The 25,252-nt window shown below is 38.1% G+C and overlaps 2 protein-coding genes across 2 annotated transcripts; both read left to right on the top strand.

The window, feature by feature from the left end:
* The first annotated feature begins 18,422 nt into the window (after positions 1–18,422).
* On the top strand, positions 18,423–20,199 carry LOC139126184 (uncharacterized). Its single transcript, XM_070692232.1, has 2 exons — positions 18,423–18,499; positions 18,871–20,199. The coding sequence occupies exon 2, from the start codon at positions 19,009–19,011 to the stop codon at positions 20,197–20,199; it is 1,191 nt and encodes a 396-aa protein (XP_070548333.1). The 5' UTR covers positions 18,423–18,499; positions 18,871–19,008.
* An 89-nt stretch (positions 20,200–20,288) lies between these two features.
* LOC139126183 (uncharacterized) lies at positions 20,289–24,946 on the top strand. The gene is made up of 2 exons (XM_070692231.1): positions 20,289–24,506; positions 24,878–24,946. The coding sequence occupies exon 1, from the start codon at positions 20,289–20,291 to the stop codon at positions 24,249–24,251; it is 3,963 nt and encodes a 1,320-aa protein (XP_070548332.1). The 3' UTR covers positions 24,252–24,506; positions 24,878–24,946.
* Positions 24,947–25,252: the final 306 nt, after the last annotated feature.

The raw sequence follows: 25,252 nt of genomic DNA, 5'->3' as shown, positions 1-25,252 counted from the left end.
GGGCTGTGCTTATGTGAAATTTGAATGAAATAAATTGTTTACTGTAGCAACGGGTTGTGTTTATGTGAAATTTGAATGAAATAAACTGTTTACTGTAGCAACGGGCTGTGCTTATGTGAAATTTGAATGAAATAAACTGTTTACTGTAGCAACGGGTTGTGCTTATGTGAAATTTGAATGAAAAAACTGTTAACTGCAGCAACGGCTGTGCTTATGTGAAATTTGAATGAAATAATTTTTTACTGCAGCAACGGGCTGTGCTTATGTGAAATTTGAATGAAACAATCTGTTTACTGCAGCAACAGGCTGTGCTTATGTGAAATTTGAATGAAACAAACTGTTTACTGTAGCAACGGTTGTGCTTATGTACAATGTGAATGAAATAAACTGTTTACTGCAGCAACGGGCTGTGATTATGTGAAATTTGAATGAAACAAACTGTTTACTGTAGCAACGGGCTTGCTTATGTGAGATTTGAATGAAACAACCTGTTTACTGTAGCAACGGGCTGCACTTATGTACAATTTGAATGAAATAAACTGTTTACTGCAGCAACGGCTGTGCTTATGTGAAATTTGAATGAAATAAACTGTTTACTGTAGCAACGGGTGTGCTTATGTGAAATTTGAATGAAATAAACTGTTTACTGTAGCAACGGCTGTGCTTATGTGATATTTGAATGAAATAAACTGTTTACTGTAGCAACGGGTTGTGCTTATGTGCAAATTTGAATGAAACAAACTGTTACTGCAGCAACGGGCTGTGCTTATGTGAAATTTGAATGAAAAAAATTATTTACTGCAGCAACGGGCTGTGCTTATGTGAAATTTGAATGAAACAAACTGTTTACTGCAGCAACAGGCTGTGCTTATGTGAAATTTGAATGAAACAAACTGTTTACTGTAGCAACGGGTTGTGCTTATGTACAATGTGAATGAAATAAACTGTTTACTGCAGCAACCGGCTGCTGATTATGTGAAATTTGAATGAAACAAACTGTTTACTGTAGCAACGGGCTTGCTTATGTGAATTTGAATTAAACAAACTGTTTACTGTAGCAACGGCTGCACTTGTGTACAATGTGAATGAATAAACTGTTTACTGCAGCAACGGATGTGCTTATGTGAAATTTGAATGAAATAAACTGTTTACTGCAGCAACGGGCTGTGCTTATGCGAAATTTGAATGAAATAAACTGTTTACTGCAGCAACGGGCTGTGCTTATGTGAAATTGAATGAAATAAACTGTTTACTGTAGCAACGGGTCTGTGTTATGTGAAATTTGAATGAAATAAACTGTTTACTGTAGCAACGGGCTGTGCTTATGTGAAATTTGAATGAAATAAACTGTTTACTGTAGCAACGGGCTGTGCTTATGTGAAATTTGAATGAAACAAACTGTTTACTGCGGCAACGGCTGTGCTTATGTGAAATTTGAATGAAATAAACTTTTTACTGCAGCAACGGGCTGTGCTTATGTGAAATTTGAATGAACAATCTGTTTACTGCAGCAACGGGCTGTGCTTATGTGAAATTTGAATGAAACAAACTGTTTACTGTAGCAACGGGCTGTGCTTATGTGAATTTGAATGAAATAAACTGTTTACTGCAGCAACGGGCTGTGCTTATGTGAAATTTGAATGAAACAAACTGTTTACTGTAGCAACGGGCTGTGCTTATGTGAAATTGAATAAACAAACTGTTTACTGTAGCAACGGGCTGCACTTGTGTAAATTTGAATGAAATAAACTGTTTACTGCAACAACGGGCTGTGCTTATGTGAAATTTGAATGAAATAAACTGTTTACTGCAGCAACGGGCTGTGCTTATGTGAAATTTGAATGAAAAACTGTTTACTGTAGCAACGGGCTGTGCTTATGTAAATTTGAATGAAAAAAACTGTTTACTATGAGCAACAGGCTGTGCTTATGTGAAATTTGAATGAAACAAACTGTTTACTGCAGCAACGGGCTGTGCTTATGTGAAATTTGAATGAAACAAACTGTTTACTGCAGCAACGGGCTGTGCTTATGTGAAATTTGAATGAAATAAACTATTTACTGCAGCAACGGGCTGTGCTTATGTGAAATTGAATGAAATAAACTGTTTACTGCAGCAACGGGCTGTGCTTATGTGAAATTTGAATGAAATAAACTGTTTACTGTAGCAACGGCCTTGCTTATGTGAAATTTGAATTAAACAACCTGTTTACTGTAGCAACGGGCTGCAGCTTGTGAAATTTGAATGAAATAAACTGTTTACTGCAGCAACGGGCTGTGCTTATGTGAATTTGAATGAAATAAACTGTTTACTGCAGCAACGGGCTGTGCTTATGTGAAATTTGAATGAAATAAACTGTTTACTGCAGCAACGGGCTGTGCTTATGTGAAATTTGAATGAAATAAACTGTTTACTGCAGCAACGGGCTGTGCTTATGTGAAATTTGAATGAATAAATTGTTTACTGTAGCAACGGGTTGTGCTATTGTGAAATTTGAATGAAATAAACTGTTTACTGTAGCAACGGGCTGTGCTTATGTGAAATTTGAATGAAATAAACTGTTTACTGTAGCAACGGGCTGTGCTTATGTGAAATTTGAATGAAACAAACTGTTTACTGTCGCAACGGGCTGTGCTTATGTGAAATTTGAATGAATAAACTTTTTACTGCAGCAACAGGCTGTGCTTATGTGAAATTTGAATGAAACAAACTGTTTACTGCAGCAACGGCTGTGCTTATATGAAATTTGAATGAAAAACTGTTTACTGCAGCAACGGGCTGTGCTTATGTGAAATTTGAATGAAATAAACTGTTTACTGCAGCAACGGGCTGTGCTTATGTGAAATTTGAATGAAATAAACTGTTTACTGTAGCAACGGGCTGTGCTTATGTGAATTTGAATGAAAAAAACTGTTTACTGTAGCAACGGGCTGTGCTTATGTGAATTTGAATGAAAAAACTGTTTACTGTAGCAACGGGCTGTGCTTATGTGAATTTGAATGAAACAACTGTTTACTGCAGCAACGGGCTGTGCTTATGTGAAATTTGAATGAAAAAAACTTTTACTGCAGCAACGGCTGTGCTATGTGAAATTTGAATGAATAAACATTTACTGCAGCAACGGGCTGTGCTTATGTGAAATTTGAATGAAATAAACTGTTTACTGTAGCAACGGGCTGTGCTTATGTGAAATTTGAATGAAATAAATTGTTTACTGTAGCAACGGGCTGTGCTAATGTGAAATTTGAATGAAATAAACTGTTTACTGTAGCAACGGGCTGTGCTTATGTGAAATTTGAATGAAATAAACTGTTTACTGTAGCAACGGGCTGTGCTTATGTGAAATTTGAATGAAATAACTGTTTACTGTAGCAACGGGCTGTGCTTATGTGAAATTTGAATGAAACAAACTGTTTACTGCAGCAACGGGCTGTGCTTATGTGAAATTTGAATGAACAAACTGTTTACTGCAGCAATGGGCTGTGCTTATGTGAAATTTGAATGAAATAAACTATTTACTGCAGCAACGGGCTGTGCTTATGTGAAATTTGAATGAATAAACTTTTACTGCAGCAACGGGCTGTGCTTATGTGGAAATTTGAATGAAATAAACTGTTTACTGCAGCAACGGGCTGTGCTTATGTGAAATTTGAATGAATAAAACTGTTTACTGTAGCAAAGGCCTTGCTTATGTGAATTTGAATGAAACAACCTGTTTACTGTAGCAACGGGCTGTACTTATGTACAATTTGAATGAAATAAACTGTTTACTGCAACAACGGGCTGTGCTTATGTGGAATTTGAATGAAATAAACTGTTTACTGCAGCAACGGGCTGTGCTTATGTGAAATTGAATGAAATAAACTGTTTACTGCAGCAACGGGCTGTGCTTATGTGAATTTGAATGAAATAAACTGTTTACTGTAGCAACGGGCTGTGCTTATGTGAAATTTGAATGAAATAAACTGTTTACTGTAGCAACGGGCTGTGCTTATGTGAAATTTGAATGAAATAAACTGTTAACTGCTGCAACGGGCTGTGCTTATGTGAAATTTGAATGAAATAAACTGTTTACTGCAGCAACGGCTGTCTTATGTGAAATTTGAATGAAATAAACTGTTTACTGCAGCAACGGGCTGTGCTTATGTGAATTTAATGAAACAAACTGTTTACTGTAGCAACGGTTGTGCTTATGTACAATTGTGAACTGCAGCAACGGGCTGTGCTTATGTGAAATTTGAATGAAATAAACTGTTTACTGTAGCAACGGGCTGTGCTTATGTGAATTTGAATGAAATAAACTGTTTACTGTAGCAAACGGCCTTGCTTATGTGAAATTTGAATGAAATAAACTGTTTACTGTAGCAACGGGCTGCACTTGTGTAAATTTGAATGAAATAAACTGTTTACTGCAACAACGGGATGTGCTTATGTGGAAATTTGAATGAAATAAACTGTTTACTGCAGCAACGGGCTGTGCTTATGGAATTTGAATGAAATAAACTGTTTACTGCGCAACGGGCTGTGCTTATGTAAATTTGAATGAAATAAACTGTTTACTGTAGCAACGGGCTGTGCTTATGTGAAATTTGAATGAAATAAATTGTTTACTGTAGCAACGGGCTGTGCTTATGTGAAATTTGAATGAAATAAACTGTTTACTGTAGCAACGGGCTGTGCTTATGTGAAATTTGAATGAAATAAACTGTTTACTGTAGCAACGGGCTGTGCTTATGTGAAATTTGAATGAATAAACTGTTTACTGTAGCAACGGTGTGCTAATGTGAAATTTGAATGAAATAAACTGTTTACTGTAGCAACGGGCTGTGCTTTGTGAAATTTGAATGAATAAACTGTTTAACTGTAGCAACGGGTTGTGCTTATGTGCAAATTTGAATGAAATAAACTGTTTACTGCAGCAACGGGCTGTGCTTATGTGAAATTTGAATGAAATAAATTGTTTACTGCAGCAACGGGCTGTGCTTATGTGAAATTTGAATGAAATAAACTGTTTACTGCAGCAACAGGCTGTGCTTATGTGAAATTTGAATGAAATAAACTGTTTACTGTAGCAACGGGTTGTGCTTATGGAAATTTGAATGAAATAAACTTTTTACTGCAGCAACGGGCTGCGTTATGTGAAATTTGAATGAAACAAACTTTTACTGTAGCAACGGGCCTTGCTTATGTGAGATTTGAATTAAACAACTGTTTACTGTAGCAACGGGCTGCACTTGTGTACAATGTGAATGAAATAAACTGTTTACTGCAACAACGGGTGTGCTTATGTGAATTTGAATGAAATAAACTGTTTACTGCAGCAACGGGCTGTGTTTATGTGAAATTTGAATGAAATAAACTGTTTACTGCAGCAACGGGCTGTGCTTATGTGAAATTTGAATGAAATAAATTGTTTACTGTAGCAACGGGTTGTGTTATGTGAAATTTGAATGAAATAAACTGTTTACTGTAGCAACGGGCTGTGCTTATGTGAAATTTGAATGAAATAAACTGTTTACTGTAGCAACGGGTTGTGCTTATGTGAAATTTGAATGAAACAAACTGTTAACTGGGCAACGGCTGTGCTTATGTGAATTTGAATGAAATAAATTTTTACTGCAGCAACGGGCTGTGCTTATGTGAAATTTGAATGAAACAATCTGTTTACTGCAGCAACGGCTGTGCTTATGTGAAATTTGAATGAAACAAACTGTTTACTGTAGCAACGGGTTGTGCTTATGTGACAATGTGAATGAAATAAACTGTTTACTGCAGCAACGGGCTGCGATTATGTGAATTTGAATGAAACAAACTGTTTACTGTAGCAACGGGCCTGTGCTTATGTGAGATTTGAATGAAACAACCTGTTTACTGTAGCAACGGGCTGCGCTTATGTACAATGTGAATGAAATAACTGTTTACTGCACAACGGGCTGTGCTTATGTGAATTTGAATGAAATAAACTGTTTACTGCAGCAACGGGCGTGCTTATTCGAAATTTGAATGAAATAAACTGTTTACTGTAGCAACGGGCTGTGCTTATGTGAATTTGAATGAAAAAAATTGTTTACTGTAGCAACGGCTGGCTTATGTGAAATTTGAATGAAACTAAACTGTTTACTGCAGCAACGGGCTCTGCTTATATGAAATTTGAATGAAAAACTATTTACTGACAGCACGGGCTGTGCTTATGTGAAATTTGAATGAAATAAACTATTTACTGCAGCAACGGGCTGTGCTTATGTGAAATTTGAATGAAATAAACTGTTTACTGCAGCAACGGGCTGGCTAATGTGAAATTTGAATGAAATAAACTGTTTACTGTAGCAACGGCTGTGCTTATGTGAAATTTGAATGAAATAAACTGTTTACTGTAGCAACGGGCTGCGCTTGTGTACAATGTGAATGAAATAAACTGTTTACTGCAGCAACGGGCTGTGCTTATGTGGAATTTGAATGAAATAAACTGTTTACTGCAGCAACGGGCTGTGCTTATGCTGAAATTTGAATGAAATAAACTGTTTACTGCAGCAACGGGCTGTGCTTATGTGAATTTGAATGAAATAAACTGTTTACTGTAGCAACGGGCTGTGCTTATGTGAAATTTGAATGAAATAAAATTGTTTACTGTAGCAACGGGCTGTGTTTATGTGAAATTTGAATGAAATAAACTGTTTACTGTAGCAACGGGCTGTGCTTATGTGAAATTTGAATGAAATAAACTGTTTACTGTAGCAACGGGCTGTGCTTATGTGAAATTTGAATGAAATAAATTGTTTACTGTAGCAACGGGCTGTGCTTATGTGAAATTTGAATGAAATAAACTGTTTACTGTAGCAACGGGCTGTGCTTATGTGAAATTTGAATGAAATAAACTGTTTAATGTAGCAACGGGCTGTGCTTATGTGAAATTTGAATGAAATAAACTGTTTACTGTAGCAACGGGTTGTGCTAATGTGAAATTTGAATGAAATAAACTGTTTACTGTAACAACGGGCTGTGCTTATGTGAATTTGAATGAATAAACTGTTTACTGTAGCAACGGGTTGTGCTTATGTGAAATTTGAATGAAATAAACTGTTTACTGCGGCAACGGCTGTGCTTATGTGAAATTTGAATGAAATAAATTTTTTACTGCAGCAACGGGCTGTGCTTATGTGAAATTTGAATGAAAAATTTTTTACTGCAGCAACGGGCTGTGCTTATGTGAAATTTGAATGAAACAAACTGTTACTGTAGCAACGGGTTGTGCTTATGTACAATGTGAATGAAATAAACTGTTTACTGCAGCAACGGGCTGTGCTTATGTGAAATTTGAATGAAACAAACTGTTTACTGTAGCAACGGGCCTGTGCTTATGTGAGAATTTGAATGAAACAAACTGTTTACTGTAGCAACGGGCTGCGCTTATGTACAATGTGAATGAAATAAACTGTTTACTGCAGCAACGGGCTGTGCTTATGTGAATTTGAATGAAATAAACTGTTTACTGCAGCAACGGGCTGTGTTATATGCGAAATTTGAATGAAATAAACTGTTTTACTGCAGCAACGGGCTGTGCTTATGTGAAATTTGAATGAAATAACTGTTTACTGTAGCAACGGTTGTGCTTATGTGAAATTTGAATGAAATAAACTGTTTACTGTAGCAACGGGCTGTGCTTATGTGAAATTTGAATGAAATAAACTGTTTAATGTAGCAACGGGCTGTGCTTATGTGAAATTTGAATGAAACAAACTGTTTACTGCAGCAACGGCTGTGCTTATGTGAAATTTGAATGAAAAACTGTTTACTGTAGCAACGGGCTGTGCTTATGTGAAATTTGAATGAAACAAACTGTTTACTGCAGCAACGGGCTGTGCTTATGTGAAATTTGAATGAAATAAACTGTTTACTGCAGCAACGGGCTGTGCTTATGTGAAATTTGAATGAAACAAACTGTTTACTGTAGCAACGGGCTGTGCTTATGTACAATTGAATGAAATAAACTGTTTACTGCAGCAACGGGCTGTGATTATGTGAAATTTGAATGAAACAAACTGTTTACTGTAGCAACGGGCTTGCTTATGTGAGATTTGAATGAACAACCTGTTTACTGTAGCAACGGGCTGCAGCTTGTGTACAAGTGAATGAAATAAACTGTTTACTGCAACAACGGGATGTGCTTATGTGGAATTTGAATGAAATAAACTGTTTACTGCAGCAACGGCTGTGTTTATTCGAATTTGAATGAAACAAACTGTTTACTGTAGCAACGGGCTGTGCTTATGTGAATTTGAATGAAAAAATTGTTTACTGTAGCAACAGGCTTATGTGAAATTTGAATGAAACAAACTGTTTACTGCAGCTACGGGCTGTGCTTATATGAAATTTGAATGAAACAAACTATTTACTGCAGCAACGGGCTGTGCTTATGTGAAATTTGAATGAAATAAACTATTTACTGCAGCAACGGGCTGTGCTTATGTGAAATTTGAATGAAATAAACTGTTTACTGCAGCAACGGGCTGTGCTAATGTGAAATTTGAATGAAATAAACTGTTTACTGTAGCAACAGGCCTTGCTTATGTGAAATTTGAATAAACAACCTGTTTACTGTAGCAACGGGCTGCACTTATGTACAATGTGAATGAAATAAACTGTTTACTGCAGCAACGGGATGTGCTTATGTGGAATTTGAATGAAATAAACTGTTTACTGCAGCAACGGGCTGTGCTTATGTGAATTTGAATGAATAAACTGTTTACTGCAGCAACGGGCTGTGCTTATGTGAAATTTGAATGAAATAAATTGTTTACTGTAGCAACGGGCTGTGCTTATGTGAAATTTGAATGAAATAAACTGTTTACTGTAGCAACGGGTTGTGTTATGTGAAAGTTGAATGAAATAAACTGTTTACTGTAGCAACGGGCTGTGCTTATGTGAAATTTGAATGAAATAAACTGTTTATGTAGCAACGGGCTGTGCTTATGTGAAATTTGAATGAAACAAACTGTTTACTGCAGCAACTGGCTGTGCTTATGTGAAATTTGAATGAAATAAATTTTTTACTGCAGCAACAGGCTGCACTTATGTGAAATTTGAATGAAACAAACTGTTTACTGCAGCAACAGGCTGTGCTTATATGAAATTTCAATGAAACAACTGTTACTGTAGCAACGGGCTGTGCTTATGTCAATGTGAATGAAATAAACTCTTTACTGCAGCAACGGGCTGCGCTTATGTGAAATTTGAATGAAAAAACTGTTTACTGTAGCAACGGGCTGTGCTTATGTGAATTTGAATGAAAAAAATGTTTACTATAGCAACGGGCTGTGCTTATGTGAAATTTGAATGAAAAAATTGTTTACTATAGCAACGGGCTGTGCTTATGTGAAATTTGAATGAAACAAACTGTTTACTGCAGCTGCGGGCTCTGCTTATGTGAAATTTGAATGAAAAAAACTATTTACTGCAACAAGGGCTGTGCTTATGTGAAATTTGAATGAAATAAACTATTTACTGCAGCAACGGGCTGTGCTTATGTGAATTTGAATGAAATAAATTGTTTACTGTAGCAACAGGCTGTGCTTATGTGAAATTTGAATGAAATAAATTGTTTACTGTAGCAACGGGTTGTGTTAATGTGAAATTTGAATGAAATAAACTGTTTACTGTAGCAACGGGCTGTGCTTATGTGAAATTTGAATGAAATAAACTGTTTAATATGTAGCAACGGTTGTGCTTATGTGAATTTCAATGATAAAAATTGTTTACTATAGCAACGGGCTGTGCTTATGTGAAATTTGAATGAACAAACTGTTTACTGCAGCGCGGGCTCTGCTTATGTGAATTTGAATGAAACAAACTATTTACTGCAGCAATGGGCTGTGCTTATGTGAAATTTGAATGAAATAAACTATTTACTGCAGCAACGGGCTGTGCTTATGTGAAATTTGAATGAAATAAACTTTTTACTGCAGCAACGGGCTGAGCTAATTGGAATTTGAATGAAATAAACTGTTTACTGCAGCAACGGGCTGTGCTTATGCGAAATTTGAATGAAATAACTGTTTACTGTAGCAAAAGGCCTTGCTTATGTGAGATTTGAATTAAACAACCTGTTTACTGTAGCAACGGGCTGCACTTTGTACAATGTGAATGAAATAAACTGTTTACTGCAACAACGGATGTGCTTATGTGGAATTTGAATGAAATAAACTGTTTACTGCAGCAACGGGCTGTGCTTATGCGAAACTTGAATGAAATAAACTGTTTACTGCAGCAACGGTTGTGTGTAATGTGAAATTTGAATGAAATAAACTGTTTACTGTAGCAACGGGCTGTGCTTATTGGAAATTTGAATGAAATAAACTGTTTAATGTAGCAACGGGTTGTCCTTATGTGCAAATTTGAATGAAACAAACTGTTAACTGCGAGCAACTGGCTGTGCTTATGTGAAATTTGAATGAAATAAATTGTTTACTGCAGCAACGGGCTGACTTATGTGAAATCTGAATGAAACAAACTGTTTACTGCAGCAACGGGCTGTGCTTATGTGAAATTTCAATGAAACAAACTGTTTACTGTAGCAACGGGTTGTGCTTATGTACAATGTGAACTGCAGCAACGGGCTGTGCTTATGTGAAATTTGAATGAAATAAATTGTTTACTGTAGCAACGGGCTGTGCTTATGTGAATTTGAATGAAATAAACTGTTTACTGTAGCAACAGGCCTTGCTTATGTGAGATTTGAATTAAACAACCTGTTTTACTGTAGCAACGGGCTGCACTTGTGTACAATGTGAATGAAATAAACTGTTTACTGCAACAACGGATGTGCTTATGTGGAATTTGAATGAAATAAACTGTTTACTGCAGCAACGGGCTGTGCTTATGCGAAATTTGAATGAAATAAACTGTTTACTGCAGCAACGGCTGTGCTTATGTGAAATTTGATAAATAAACTGTTTACTGTAGCAACAGGCTGTGCTTATGTTAAATTTGAATGAAATAAATTGTTTACTGTAGCAACGGGTTGTGCTTATGTGAAATTTGAATGAAATAAACTGTTTACTGTAGCAACGGGCTGTGCTTATGTGAAATTTGAATGAAATAAACTGTTTAATGTAGCAACGGGTTGTGCTTATGTGAAATTTGAATGATAAAATTGTTTACTGTAGCAACGGGCTGTGCTTATGTGAAATTTGAATGAAACAAACTGTTTACTGCAGCTGCGGGCTCTGCTTATGTGAAATTTGAATGAAACAAACTATTTACTGCAGCAATGGGCTGTGCTTATGTGAAATTTGAATGAAATAAACTATTTACTGCAGCAACGGGCTGTGCTTATGTGAAATTTGAATGAAATAAACTGTTTACTGCAGCAACGGGCTGAGCTAATGTGGAATTTGAATGAAATAAACTGTTTACTGCAGCAACGGGCTGTGCTTATGTGAAATTTGAATGAAATAAACTGTTTACTGTAGCAACAGGCTTGCTTATGTGAGATTTGAATTAAACAAACTGTTTACTGTAGCAACGGGCTGCACTTGTGTACAATGTGAATAGAAATAAACTGTTTACTGCAACAACGGGCTGTGCTTATGTGGAATTTGAATGAAATAAACTGTTTACTGCAGCAACGGGCTGTGCTTATGTGAAACTTGAATGAAATAAACTGTTTACTGCAGCAACGGGTTGTGTTATGTGAAATTTGAATGAAATAAACTGTTTACTGTAGCAACGGGCTGTGCTTATGTGAATTGAATGAAATAACTGTTTAATGTAGCAACGGGTTGTCCTTATGTGCAAATTTGAATGAAACAACTGTTAACTGCGGCAACTGGCTGTGCTTATGTGAAATTTGAATGAAATAAATTGTTTACTGCAGCAACGGGCTGCACTTATGTGAAATTGAATGAAACAAACTGTTTACTGCAGCAACGGGCTGTGCTTATGTGAAATTTCAATGAAACAAACTGTTTACTGTAGCAACGGGTTGTGCTTGATGAATGACAATGTGAACTGCAGCAACGGGCTGTGCTTATGTGAAATTTGAATGAAATAAATTGTTTACTGTAGCAACGGGCTGTGCTTATGTGAAATTTGAATGAAATAAACTGTTTACTGCAGCAACGGGCTGTGCTTATGTGAAATTTGAATGAAATAAACTGTTTAATGTAGCAACGGGATGTGCTTATGTGAAATTTGAATGAAATAAACTGTTTACTGCGCAACTGGCTGTGCTTATGTGAAATTTGAATGAAATAAACTGTTTACTGCAGCAACGGCTGCACTTATGTGAAATTTGAACGAAACAAACTGTTTACTGCAGCAACGGTCTGTGCTTATGTGAAATTTCAATGAAACAAACTGTTTACTGTAGCAACGGTTGTGCTTATGTCAAATGTGAATGAAATAAACTGTTTACTGCAGCAACTGGCTGTGCTTATGTGAAATTTGAATGAAACAAACTGTTTACTGCAGCTGCGGGCTGTGCTTATGTGAATTTGAATGAAACAAACTATTTACTGAGCAACGGGCTGTGCTTATGTGAAATTTGAATGAAATAAACTATTTACTGCAGCAGCGGGCTGTGCTTATGTGAAATTTGAATGAAACAAACTATTTACTGGAGCAACGGGCTGTGCTTATGTGAAATTTGAATGAATAAACTATTTACTGCAGCAACGGCTGTGCTTATGTGAAATTTGAATGAAATAAACTGTTTACTGCAACAACGGGATGTGCTTATGTGGAATTTGAATGAAATAAACTGTTTACTTGCAGCAACGGGCTGTGCTTATGCGAAATTTGAATGAAATAAACTGTTTACTGTAGCAACAGGCCTTGCTTATGTGAGATTTGAATTAAACAACCTGTTTACTGTAGCAACGGGCTGCACTTGTGTACAATTTGAATGAAATAAACTGTTTACTGCAACAACGGGATGTGCTTATGTGGAATTTGAATGAAATAAACTGTTTACTGCAGCAACGGGCTGTGCTTATGCGAAACTTGAATGAAATAAACTGTTTACTGCAGCAACGGTTGTGTTAATGTGAAATTTGAATGAAATAAACTGTTTACTGTAGCAACGGGCTGTGCTTATGTGAAATTGAATGAAATAAACTGTTTAATGTAGCAACGGGTTGTCTTTATGTGCAAATTTGAATGAACAAACTGTTAACTGCGGCAACTGGCTGTGCTTATGTGAAATTTGAATGAAATAAATTGTTTACTGCAGCAACGGGCTGCACTTATGTGAAATTTGAATGAAACAACTGTTTACTGCAGCAACGGGCTGTGCTTATGTGAAATTTCAATGAAACAAACTGTTTACTGTAGCAACGGGTTGTGCTTATGTACAATGTGAACTGCAGCAACGGGCTGTGCTTATGTGAAATTTGAATGAAATAAATTGTTTACTGTAGCAACGGGCTGTGCTTATGTGAAATTTGAATGAAATAAACTGTTTACTGTAGCAACGGGCTGTGCTTATGTGAAATTTGAATGAAATAAACTGTTTAATGTAGCAACGGGATGTGCTTATGTGCAAATTTGAATGAAATAAACTGTTACTGCAGCAACTGGCTGTGCTTATGTGAAATTTGAATGAAATAAATTGTTTACTGCAGCAACGGCCTGCACTTATATGAAATTTGAACGACACAAACTGTTTACTGCAGCAACGGGCTGTGCTTATGTGAAATTTCAATGAAACAAACTGTTTACTGTAGCAACGGGTTGTGCTTATGTACAATGTGAATGAAATAAACTGTTTACTGCAGCAACTGGCTGTGCTTATGTGAAATTTGAATGAAACAAACTGTTTACTGCAGCTGCGGGCTGTGCTTATGTGAAATTTGAATGAAACAAACTATTTACTGGAGCAACGGGCTGTGCTTATGTGAAATTTGAATGAACAAACTATTTACTGCAGCTGCGGGCTGTGCTTATGTGAAATTTGAATGAAACAAACTATTTACTGGAGCAACGGGCTGTGCTTATGTGAAATTTGAATGAAATAAACTATTTACTGCAGCAACGGGCTGTGCTTATGTGAAATTTGAATGAAATAAACTGTTTACTGCAACAACGGGATGTGCTTATGTGGAATTTGAATGAAATAAACTGTTTACTTCAGCAACGGGCTGTGCTTATGCGAAATTTGAATGAAATAAACTGTTTACTGTAGCAACAGGCCTTGCTTATGTGAGATTTGAATTAAACAACCTGTTTACTGTAGCAACGGGCTGCACTTGTGTCAATGTGAATGAAATAAACTGTTTACTGCAACAACGGGATGTGCTTATGTGGAATTTGAATGAAATAAACTGTTTACTGCAGCAACGGGCTGTGCTTATGCGAAATTTGAATGAAATAAACTGTTTACTGCAGCAACGGGCTGTGCTTATGTGAAATTTGAATGAAATAAATTGTTTACTGTAGCAACGGGCTGTGCTTATGTGAAATTTGAATGAAATAAATTGTTTACTGTAGCAACGGGTTGTGTTAATGTGAAGTTTGAACGAAATAAACTGTTTACTGTAGCAACGGCTGTGCTTATGTGAAATTTGAATGAAATAAACTGTTTAATGTAGCAACGGGTTGTGCTTATGTGCAATGTGAATGAAACAAACTGTTTACTGCGGCAACTGGCTGTGCTTATGTGAAATTTGAATGAAATAAATTGTTTACTGCAGCAACGGGCTGCACTTATGTAAAATTTGAATGAAACAAACTGTTTACTGCAGCAACAGGCTGTGCTTATGTGAAATTTCAATGAACAAACTGTTTACTGTAGCAACGGGTTGTGCTTATGTACAATGTGAATGAAATAAACTGTTTACTGCAGCAACGGGCTGCGATTATGTGAAATTTGAATGAAACAAACTGTTTACTGTAGCAACGGGCTGTGCTTATGTGAAATTTGAATGAAAAAAATTGTTTTCTATAGCAACGGGCTGTGCTTATGTGAAATTTGAATGACATAACTGTTCACTGCAGCTGCGGCTGTGCTTATGTAAATTTGAATGCAACAAACTATTTACTGCAGCAACGGGCTGTGCTTATGTGAAATTTGAATGAAATAAACTATTTACTGCAGCAACGGGCTGTGCTTATGTGAATTTGAATGAAATAAACTGTTTACTGCAGCAACGGGCTGAGCTAATGTGAAATTTGAATGAAATAAACTTTTTACTGTAGCAACAGGCCTTGCTTATGTGAGATTTGAATAAACAACCTGTTTACTGTAGCAACGGGCTGCACTTGTGTACAATGTGAATGAAATAAACTGTTTACTGCAGTAACGGCTGTACTTATGTGGAATTTGAATGAAATAAACTGTTTACTGTAGCAACGGGCTGTGCTTATGTGAAAATTGAATGAAATAAACTGTTTACTGCAGCAACGGGCTGCACTTATGTGAAATTTGAATGAAACAAACTGTTTACTGCAGCAACGGGTTGTGCTAATGTGAAATTTGAATGAAATAAACTGTTTACTGTAGCAACGGGCTGTGCTTATGTGACATTTGAATGAAATAAACTGTTTACTGTAGCAACGGGTTGTGCTAATGTGAAATTTGAATGAAACAAACTGCAGCAACTGGCTGTGCTTATGTGAAATTGGAATGAAACAAACTGCTTACTGTAGCAACGGGCTGCACTTATGTACAATTTGAATGAAACAAACTGTTTACTGCAGCAACGGGCTGTGCTTATGTGAAATTTGAATGAAATGAACTGTTTACTGTAGCAACGGGCTGTGCTTATGTGAAATTTGAATGAAACTGTAGCAACGGGTTGTGCTAATGTGAAATTTGAATGAAACAAACTGCAGCAACTGGCTGTGCTTATGTGAAATTGGAATGAAACAAACTGCTTACTGTAGCAACGGGCTGCACTTATGTACAATTTGAATGAAACAAACTGTTTACTGCAGCAACGGGCTGTGCTTATGTGAAATTTGAATGAAATGAACTGTTTACTGTAGCAACGGGCTGTGCTTATGTGAAATTTGAATGAACAAACTGTTTACTGCAGCTGCGGGCTCTGCTTATGTGAATTTGAATGAAATAAACTGTTTACTTTTTCGAGTCATGAGTACGGACAGCTGAAGGAGAAGTCGGCCAGCTGTCAGCCATTTGCATCATATAGCACGACCAAACAAATGTAAGTGCATATATATAGATTGCAAAAGCAAATTGTCTGTTTGCTTGGTTTGGGTAAAATAAACCGTGACCATGGTATGCTAAAGAAACGGGTCCGCCCTAAAATACGAATTCATCCTGACGTGTGGGAGTGTATTTGAAACATTGATGACTATGAGTAATATAGATCATTGTCTTTGTGTCTACCTGTAAAATTGGTATTTGAAAAGCATGTTAAAGTAGCCACTCCCAACCTTAAATGTCGTGACAAATTTCCGACTTAAGAACGATACGAACCGGAAGCTTAGTAAAAATTAGGCGTACATTGCACACGGTTCTAAATATACCACACCTGCACTGCCTTGCGTACCACCTACTCCAATTCCGAAATTTTGGGTTCTGAACTTTAAATGTAAGCAATGCACTATTTTTACTGATTGAATTCTGTGTGTTTTACACCAGAAACAAGGGCTTTTAGCGTCATCTGGACATTGGAGTGTTTCAGTTATAGTCTTCTGTAGTAAAGTTGATACCGTGGTACAGATAATCCCTGCAAAGCCGTATGAATCGAAATAGGATAATTTAGTCTCGTACGGTCAGACATTATATACATGCATTCAAATGATGCAAAGTGTGGTGTAAGGAAATCGATCAAACGATACAACTTGTATCAAAGCCACGTGATCAGTAATTTCAAATATACTCAACATCTGTTATAAACAGCAAAGTTTTTTAAACATTTATTCGCACACAGTAAATTTTAATATTTATTGTTCTTTGATTACGTATGAATTATCTGAAAAATGAACTGGGACAACTGCAGCTTTTGTACTTATTCTATTTACCAAGGAGACAAGTGAAATGTTTTATTATTCCCCAAAGTATGTTCAAGTACAAAATATTAGCGTTGCAAATACACGCACTGACGATAACGAATATGTAACGGCAAAGTCTGGCCGTTTTGGAAAGATTTTGGAGTAAGATTAGAAACTATGTTTCTTACACTGAGCAAAAGTACTTGAAAATATATTAAAAGTTACGGTTAATGGCAATCAGCATTAAGAAGAACTTGCATACAAAAGTCGAACAATGTTTGATGTATCAGGCCTGTAATGCATGAAATGTTTATGTAAATGAAAGGAAACTTGGCATATAATGCTCTGTTATGCTGATTGAGAGAACTCTCTAGATGTCCACTTAATTGATTTTTTACACCATTATTGATAACATGGAAGTTTCATGCTTACCAGTGTATCATGGTGGTAATTCAATTCTTTCTCTTTCAGATATTGCTTCGGCCGCCTCTGTCTGATTTCATTTTAGTCATCTACAATGTTGTTGACCTCCACACACAGGAACAACCAAACAACGTGCGCATTCAGAAGCATACATACCTTATGTCATCAAGACTTAGGTGAACTTCCGTATTGTGGTGATGTCATCAATCTCCGTCACAACTATTTCCACGTAAATTCCACTTTGCGGATTTATTCATAGTGGTCGGTTAGGTTTTTGTCCGATGCAGGCGAATTGAGCATAACACTATGCTTACACCCTGCTGTTTACAGCCTTTGCAAAGATTGGCTGCTCATACGAAATCTGTAGAGGACTCTGGACGGAGAATTAAGTGATACTCGCCATTGTCATCGCTACATTGTTGTAAACGATTATTGCTACGTCCTGTCATTTGCCTGCCTTCTTCAATGGCTCTCTGCCCATCCCTCTACACTTATCTAGCTTTGCCTTCCTGTCTCACTTTCTGACTTCTGGTCACAAAAATTTGCATTTTTTTTTCAAATCAAGGTATATGTTCTGTTCATCAGACTCAAAGAGGTTCCGCTATGATTCGACAACCGTTGGAAATCTTATGAATAAATCGTGACAGAAACCAACTTGGAAATCCAACAAACGTTACTGTAAACGTATAGTCCTAGTAAGAGCGCGTGCAAGTTGGTGTGCTCACTGCAACGCCATTTTGAATATCAAATCGCATATCATCTAACACAGATAGAAATTTAGTTTCGTGTACTCTGTGGATTTGAAACAGTTATCTTCATTTGCAACAATATGATAACTATAGTAGAGTAGAACATTTATCAGTCACAAGCAAGTAAAAGAAGTTTTGTACTCCTCTCGATGTCTGGTACGCTGAGAAATAGATATGTAGGGACATGAAGCCCGCCCTCACGCTCAGACAGTATAATTCTTTTGTTTACTACAATTGGCTTTGCCGCCATTTCTGTTTACAGTTGTAACACTGCACTGTACACACTGTACGGACGATTTCCAGTGAAATCAGCCGATTTCCTGTCTGTTTGTTGAATAACTGTTCAGAGGTTTTCAGTAGAGTCTTGCAAAGAAGTAAGAACTCTTTTATTTATACTGTTATTAAGCCGTTTATATATTTTCAGTCAGTAATTTGACGTTTTGATGCATACTTGCCAAAACCATGTGACAGACAGTTCAATGAGTTACCGCCAATATACATGTGTTATGCAATTCAGCATACAACGCGGAAAACGGACAATCTATGAACGCTGAGAGAAACTCTGTTATATCAGTGAATTTAGACTTTATATTTGAGAGATTTACCGGACACTAAACGCGGATCAGTTTACTGATGTTTATGAGAACGTTTTGTACGGCCACTCAAGTTTAGGCCTATGTTGTGCTTAGTTGTCTGTTCAAACAGAAACTTACTGGTTGTATACGTTTAATGTTACTGTTTACAGATCGAATAAAAACCAATTATACGGTTTTCAAGACTCTGCTGCCTGTTTTCGTGTTCATATTCCCTGAGGGTCACATTCATTCGATTTCTGTAAGCTGCTAACCAGGATCCTAGGGAGCGTGGATACACCGCATGGTTCATGATGTCAGAAACTGATAGCAGGAATAAAGCAAAGGAAGCCAAGAAGAAGAGAAGAAATGCTAAAGCATCACTGACTCGTCATGGTAAGGGCCTTAACGTTCTGATAGACAGTAACCGTCCCAGAAATGAAGTTGAGCAGTCACTGCAAAGATTTATACATGCATATGATGATCTGGTTCAGAAACACGAGGAGTATATTCAATACATTGAAAATGATGAGGAATTTGAACGTGAAGAAGCCTGGATTGAAGACTGCCAACAAAACTTCATCAGTCTGAAGAGTAGAGCCATAGATTACATGAAAGAAAGTGAAGCCCCAGTGAAAACTGATAATTCAGAAAGTAATACAGGAGAGCCAGTAGACAACAATGAGAATGACAGTACAGATGAAACTCATGAAATTAATACTGCTGATGTGTCAAGCCCAGCAATCAATGGTTCTGTACAAGATGTTGTAAACCTAGTTACACAACATACTGAGCCTGTGCAACAGAATACAGATTCCAGTTTGTCTTGCAGCTTTAAGATGGAAAAGCCAAAACTTCCAAAGTTTTCAGGTGATGTCAGAGAGTATTTCACATTCAAGGCAGATTTCAAACATATGGTCAACACAAGATACAGTAAACGTGATGCTGTGGCACTCCTGCGCACCTGCCTGCAAGGTAAACCACTTGATTTGATCAAAGGTTTAGGCACAGATTATGATGCTGCATGGGCATATCTGGACTCAATCTATGGTGATCCTAGATTTGTAGCAGATATCATTATGCAAGATATTGTGAAGTTCAAGCCATTAAAGAGTGAGGAAGATGGCCGCTTCTGTGACTTGGTACACCTGGTAAGACGTAGTTATAACGTACTGAAAGAAGTGGGTCGACCACACGATATGGACAACAATCATGTTTTGGCTATGATAGAAAAGAAAATGAGTGCTGATGACCGAAAAGTTTGGTTCCGTTTGCTAGAAACAGAAAACCAGTCTGCAACAATGGAAGCTCTGATGGCCTGGATGACTCAAGAAATGAAATCCCGTATGAGAGCAGCTGCACCATTACGTAATCCAGTTCAAACAGCACGTACACAAGCAGTTAACTACGTATCAGATGGCACCGGTAGCAGAAGTTCACTGCATTATAAGTGCTGGATATGTCAGTCATCAAATCATCCGCAAGCACGGTTGGAGAAATGAAGGATGGTCATGCATGCTTCAGTTGTCTGAAGAAAGCAGGTAAAAACCACAGTGCGAAGACATGTACTAGAAAACGTCACTGTCAAGAGATGACTAATGGTATGCCATGTAACCTGTTCCACCATCCGCTTCTACATGCTGGTACAGACACTGTTACTGCAGTAAAGTCAGAGAATAATTCAGTTGGCGTAGCAACCATATACAGCAAAGGGACACTACTGCCAGTTGTTTCAGTAAACATTGTCAGTAACCATGGTAGACAGCAGCCAGCCAATGTACTCCTAGATTCTGGTGCACAGATCAGCCTGATAAGGACATCCCTCGCAGAAAGTCTACAACTCAGAGGTAAAACCGTCAGTACTACTATTACAAAGGTCGGAGGTGAAGAAGAAGAACTCTGCACGAAAATATATGTTGTTCCTGTCCGCCCTGTAAACAAGAAGCAGATGTTCACAGTTAAAGCAGTTGGCATCCCCTCCATCAGTGATGACATATCTGAAGTCAGTGTTATTGAAATGTCAAAGCAACTGAACATTAAGCCATATGACATTCACCGAGGAAGTGGTTCAGTAGACCTGTTAATTGGCATTGATCATGCAAAAATGCATGCTGGAGAAACCATAGAAGTAGGTAACCTGATAGCCCGTCATTCACCACTAGGCTGGGTAGTATTTGGAGCATCCACTGAAGAACAGTCTCAAAACTGCCAAGTACTGCATATCAAGTTTTCAGCACCTGTTGACTTGACTGATTTCTGGACAACTGAGACAATGGGAGTTACAGCTAAGTCCTGTACCTGTAAGCCTGATGACCTGAGTCCTGCAGAAGCAGATGAAGCCAGAATTATTGATGAAAGCTGTACTAAAGTTGGAAACCAGTGGCTCATACCGTACCCTTGGCGAAAGGATCCAAGTCTGTTACCTGACAACAGAGTCCAAGCTGAGAAGAAATTGTATGCAACTGAAAGACGTCTAATGAGAAATCCTGATCACGCAGAAGCATACAGCAGTCAGATTAAAGAAATGGTAGAAATGCAGTTTGCCAGAAAAATATCCGATGAAGAATCAGAGTCGTACCGAGATCCTGTACACTACATTGCTCACCATGAAGTATTGAAACCAGAGAAGAAAAGTACACCTCTTCGTATTGTTTTCAACTCATCAGCTATGTTCCAAGGACACTGTTTGAATGATTATTGGATGAAAGGTCCAGATCTGTTGAATAACCTGTTTGGAGTAATGCTGAGATTCCGTGAAAATGAAACAGCTGTTATTGGTGACATATCAAAGATGTACCACAGAATCCTGATACCAGAAAGAGATCAGCATGTACACAGATTTCTATGGAGAGATCTTGATGTCAGTAAGAAACCTGAAGTTTATGTGAAAACAGTTCTTACATTTGGAGATAAACCTGCACCAGCCATGGCTCAGACAGCACTGAAACGTACAGCTGAAGAAGGAGAAAAACTGTACCCCGAAGCAGCACGCACACTGAAGGAAAATACATACATGGATGATATCTGTGATTCAGTCCACACTGTAAATCAAGCCCAGAAACTGACAAAGCAGGTAGACACAGTCCTGGCTGAAGGTGGATTCAAAGTGAAAGGTTGGGTGTCAAACAAGTCACTGAATGAAGAAACACCAGACTCTGACAGAGTAGAACGGAAACTTCTCCCAAATGAAGCAGAAGAGAAAGTACTAGGAACCGTATGGGAACCTGAAGAAGATGTTCTCAGTTTCAAAGTCACTATGAACTTAGACAGATATGTAGCAAACCGAGGAGAGTCTGATAATCTGAAACTGACCAAGAGAAGAGTTCTTAGTCAAGTTGCACGCATTTTTGACCCCATAGGCTTTGCAACAGCATTCCTGATCCGTGCAAAGATAGGTATGCAGCATTTATGGTTACAAGGCATAGACTGGGACCAAGAATTATCTCAGCAAATGCAACATCAATGGATGAAGCTGTTCCAAGAAATGACTGACCTGAACAATGTAAGCTTCAGCAGATGTCTCACACCAGCTGATGCCACCGGAGATCCGATTCTGTGTATATTTTCCGATGCATCTGAAGAAGCCTTTGGAGCCTGCGCATATTTCAGATGGCAACTGATTGATGGTACATATGATGTCAGATTCATTGCAGCAAAATCACGTGTAGCACCGTTGAAGAAACTGACAACTCCGAGACTTGAACTACAAGCAGCAGTCATAGCAAGTCGCTTGTACAAGACAATCACTGAGCAAACCAGATTTCAGATCAGTAAGCCGATATTTCTGACAGATAGCAGCATAGTATTGGCATGGATTCAGAAACCAGCAAGAAGATTCAAGCCATTTGTATCTAATAGGGTTGGAGAAATCCAGAGCACTACAGATCCGTCACACTGGCGACACGTACCAGGAGAATTCAATGTTGCTGATGATGTGTCACGTGGTATATCTGTCAAGCAGTTAACTGAACGATGGCAACATGGCCCAGAGTTCCTGTATTCACCCGAGTCTGAATGGCCACAAGATGTTTCCTGTCCAGACCAAACTGAGCTAGACAAAGAAGAACGTAAAACTCAGCAGATTCTTGTCACACAAGAGAGCCCAGAAATTCTCGATTGTACTAGATTTTCGTCATGGATGAGACTGATCAGAGTAACCGCATATGTCCTGAGATTCATCGACAATCTACGCGACAAGCAACAAAACAGAGCACCGATGAAACAAGGTCCACTGTCACCGAATGAACTCAAGGATGCAGAAACGTACTGGATAACCAGAGCACAGAGAAGTCTCCATGAACGCCTTGCAGCTGGAGAATTCAAGACACTGAGTCCATTCACAGATGAAGGAATAATCAGAGTTGGAGGTCGAGTAAATGCTTCGTTCATGTCATATGAGACCAGCCATCCAGCTTTGTTACCAAACCGACACCATGTATCACTACTGATTATGCAACACATGCACCAGTTCGGACACACTGGCATTGCAGCTACAGTAGCGAAAGCTAGAAGGAAATACTGGATCTTGAAAGCCCACAGACTAGCCAAGACTATAAAGTTCAGATGTGTATTCTGCAGAGAAAGAGACAAGAAAACTGAAACACAGTTCATGGGAGATCTACCACAGCAAAGATTGGCACCGTATACACCGCCATTCTATTACACAGCTTGTGATTACTTTGGACCGTATAAAGTAAGGATCAGCCGCAATAAGACCACCAAGCATTATGGAGTGATCTTCACTTGTCTGAATACCAGAGCCGTTCACTTAGAACTAGCTGTAGATTACTCAACTATGGAGTTTATGCAAGTACTCCGCCGGTTCTTTGCGATCAGAGGATATCCAGCAATGATGACCAGTGATAATGGAAGTCAGTTAGTAGGAGCAGAACAAGAACTCAGACGTATAGTACAAGGATGGGATAAAGAGAAGTTACAAGAGTTCTGTGCAGATAAAGGCATGAAATGGAAATTTACCACGCCTGCAGCCCCACACCAGAATGGATGTGCAGAATCACTCGTAAAGACATGCAAAGCAGCATTAAAACAGTCAGTTGGAGAGCAAGTTCTGACACCGTTCGAGCTATACACCGTACTACTTGAAGTAGCAAATCTCGTCAACCAGAGACCAATAGGGAGAATTCCAAATGATCCTGATGATGGAGCATACTTATGCCCAAATGACATCCTGTTAGGTCGAGCATCGACAGCCATACCGCAAGGACCATTTCGAGAGACAAAGAACCCAAGACACCGTGTAGAATTTGTGCAGAAGATCATAGATTCGTTTTGGAAGCGATGGAGTAGAGATGTATTACCGCATTTGGTACCGCGCAGAAAATGGAAAGTAGAAAGACGCAATGTACAAGTCAACGACATTGTAATACTATCTGACTCTAATGCAATCCGAGATAAATGGCATATTGGTCGTATTCTTGAAGTTTACCCTGGACAAGATGGTAAAGTACGTAATGTGCAAGTCAAAACAGCCACAGGAATTTACAAGAGACCAGTCACAAAGATTGCAGTTATTTACCCATCGGAAGGTTATTAGATGAGCCCAATTGTCTCATCGCGGGGGAGAAAAATGGTACGCTGAGAAATAGATATGTAGGGACATGAAGCCCGCCCTCACGCTCAGACAGTATAATTCTTTTGTTTACTACTATTGGCTTTGCCGCCATTTCTGTTTACAGTTGTAACACTGCACTGTACACACTGTACGGACGATGTTCCAGTGAAATCAGCCGATTTCCTGTCTGTTTGTTGAATAACTGTTCAGAGGTTTTCAGTAGAGTCTTGCAAAGAAGTAAGAACTCCTTTATTTATACTGTTATTAAGCCGTTTATATATTTTCAGTCAGTAATTTGACGTTTTGATGCATACTTGCCAAAACCATGTGACAGACAGTTCAGTGAGTTACCGCCATATACATGTGTTATGCAGTTCAGCATACAACGCGGCAAAACGGACAATCATCTGAACGCTGAGAGAAACTCTGTTATATCAGTGAATTTAGACTTTATATTTGAGAGATTTACCGGACACTAAACGCGGATCAGTTTACTGATGTTTATGAGAAGTTTTGTACGGACACTCAAGTTTAGGCCTATGTTGTGCTTAGTTGTCTGTTCAAACAGAAACTTACTGGTTGTATACGTTTAATGTTACTGTTTACAGATCGAATAAAAACCAATTATACGGTTTTCAAGACTCTGCTGCCTGTTTTCGTGTTCATACTCCCTGAGGGTCACAGTATCTACGGCTACAACGATATGGTTCTGCATACTAAGAAATAACGCTTGTACTCCTTAACTGTTTTGGAGCTTGAAAGCGTGGTATACGTTACGTAGAAAACAACGTGCTACTAGAATTAAAGATGGTTTTGACTGCCGTTGATTAGGACAACCTTTGAATAGGACAATCCATTGTTAGGATCCCCCTGGATAGGACAACCCATGGCCAGCCTTACCATGGTAGGCTTACCGTGGCTAGGACTAGTCGTAGTCCTACCGTCCTACTTCTACCGTAGTCCTATGGGTAGGACTATGGCTG

The sequence above is a fragment of the Ptychodera flava genome (assembly GCF_041260155.1).
Source record: "Ptychodera flava strain L36383 chromosome 3 unlocalized genomic scaffold, AS_Pfla_20210202 Scaffold_27__1_contigs__length_13241970_pilon, whole genome shotgun sequence".
NCBI classification, from domain to species: Eukaryota; Metazoa; Hemichordata; class Enteropneusta; family Ptychoderidae; genus Ptychodera; species Ptychodera flava.
Note: the sequence above shows the minus strand (reverse complement) of the source record. Positions and strands in the feature narration are given on the sequence as shown.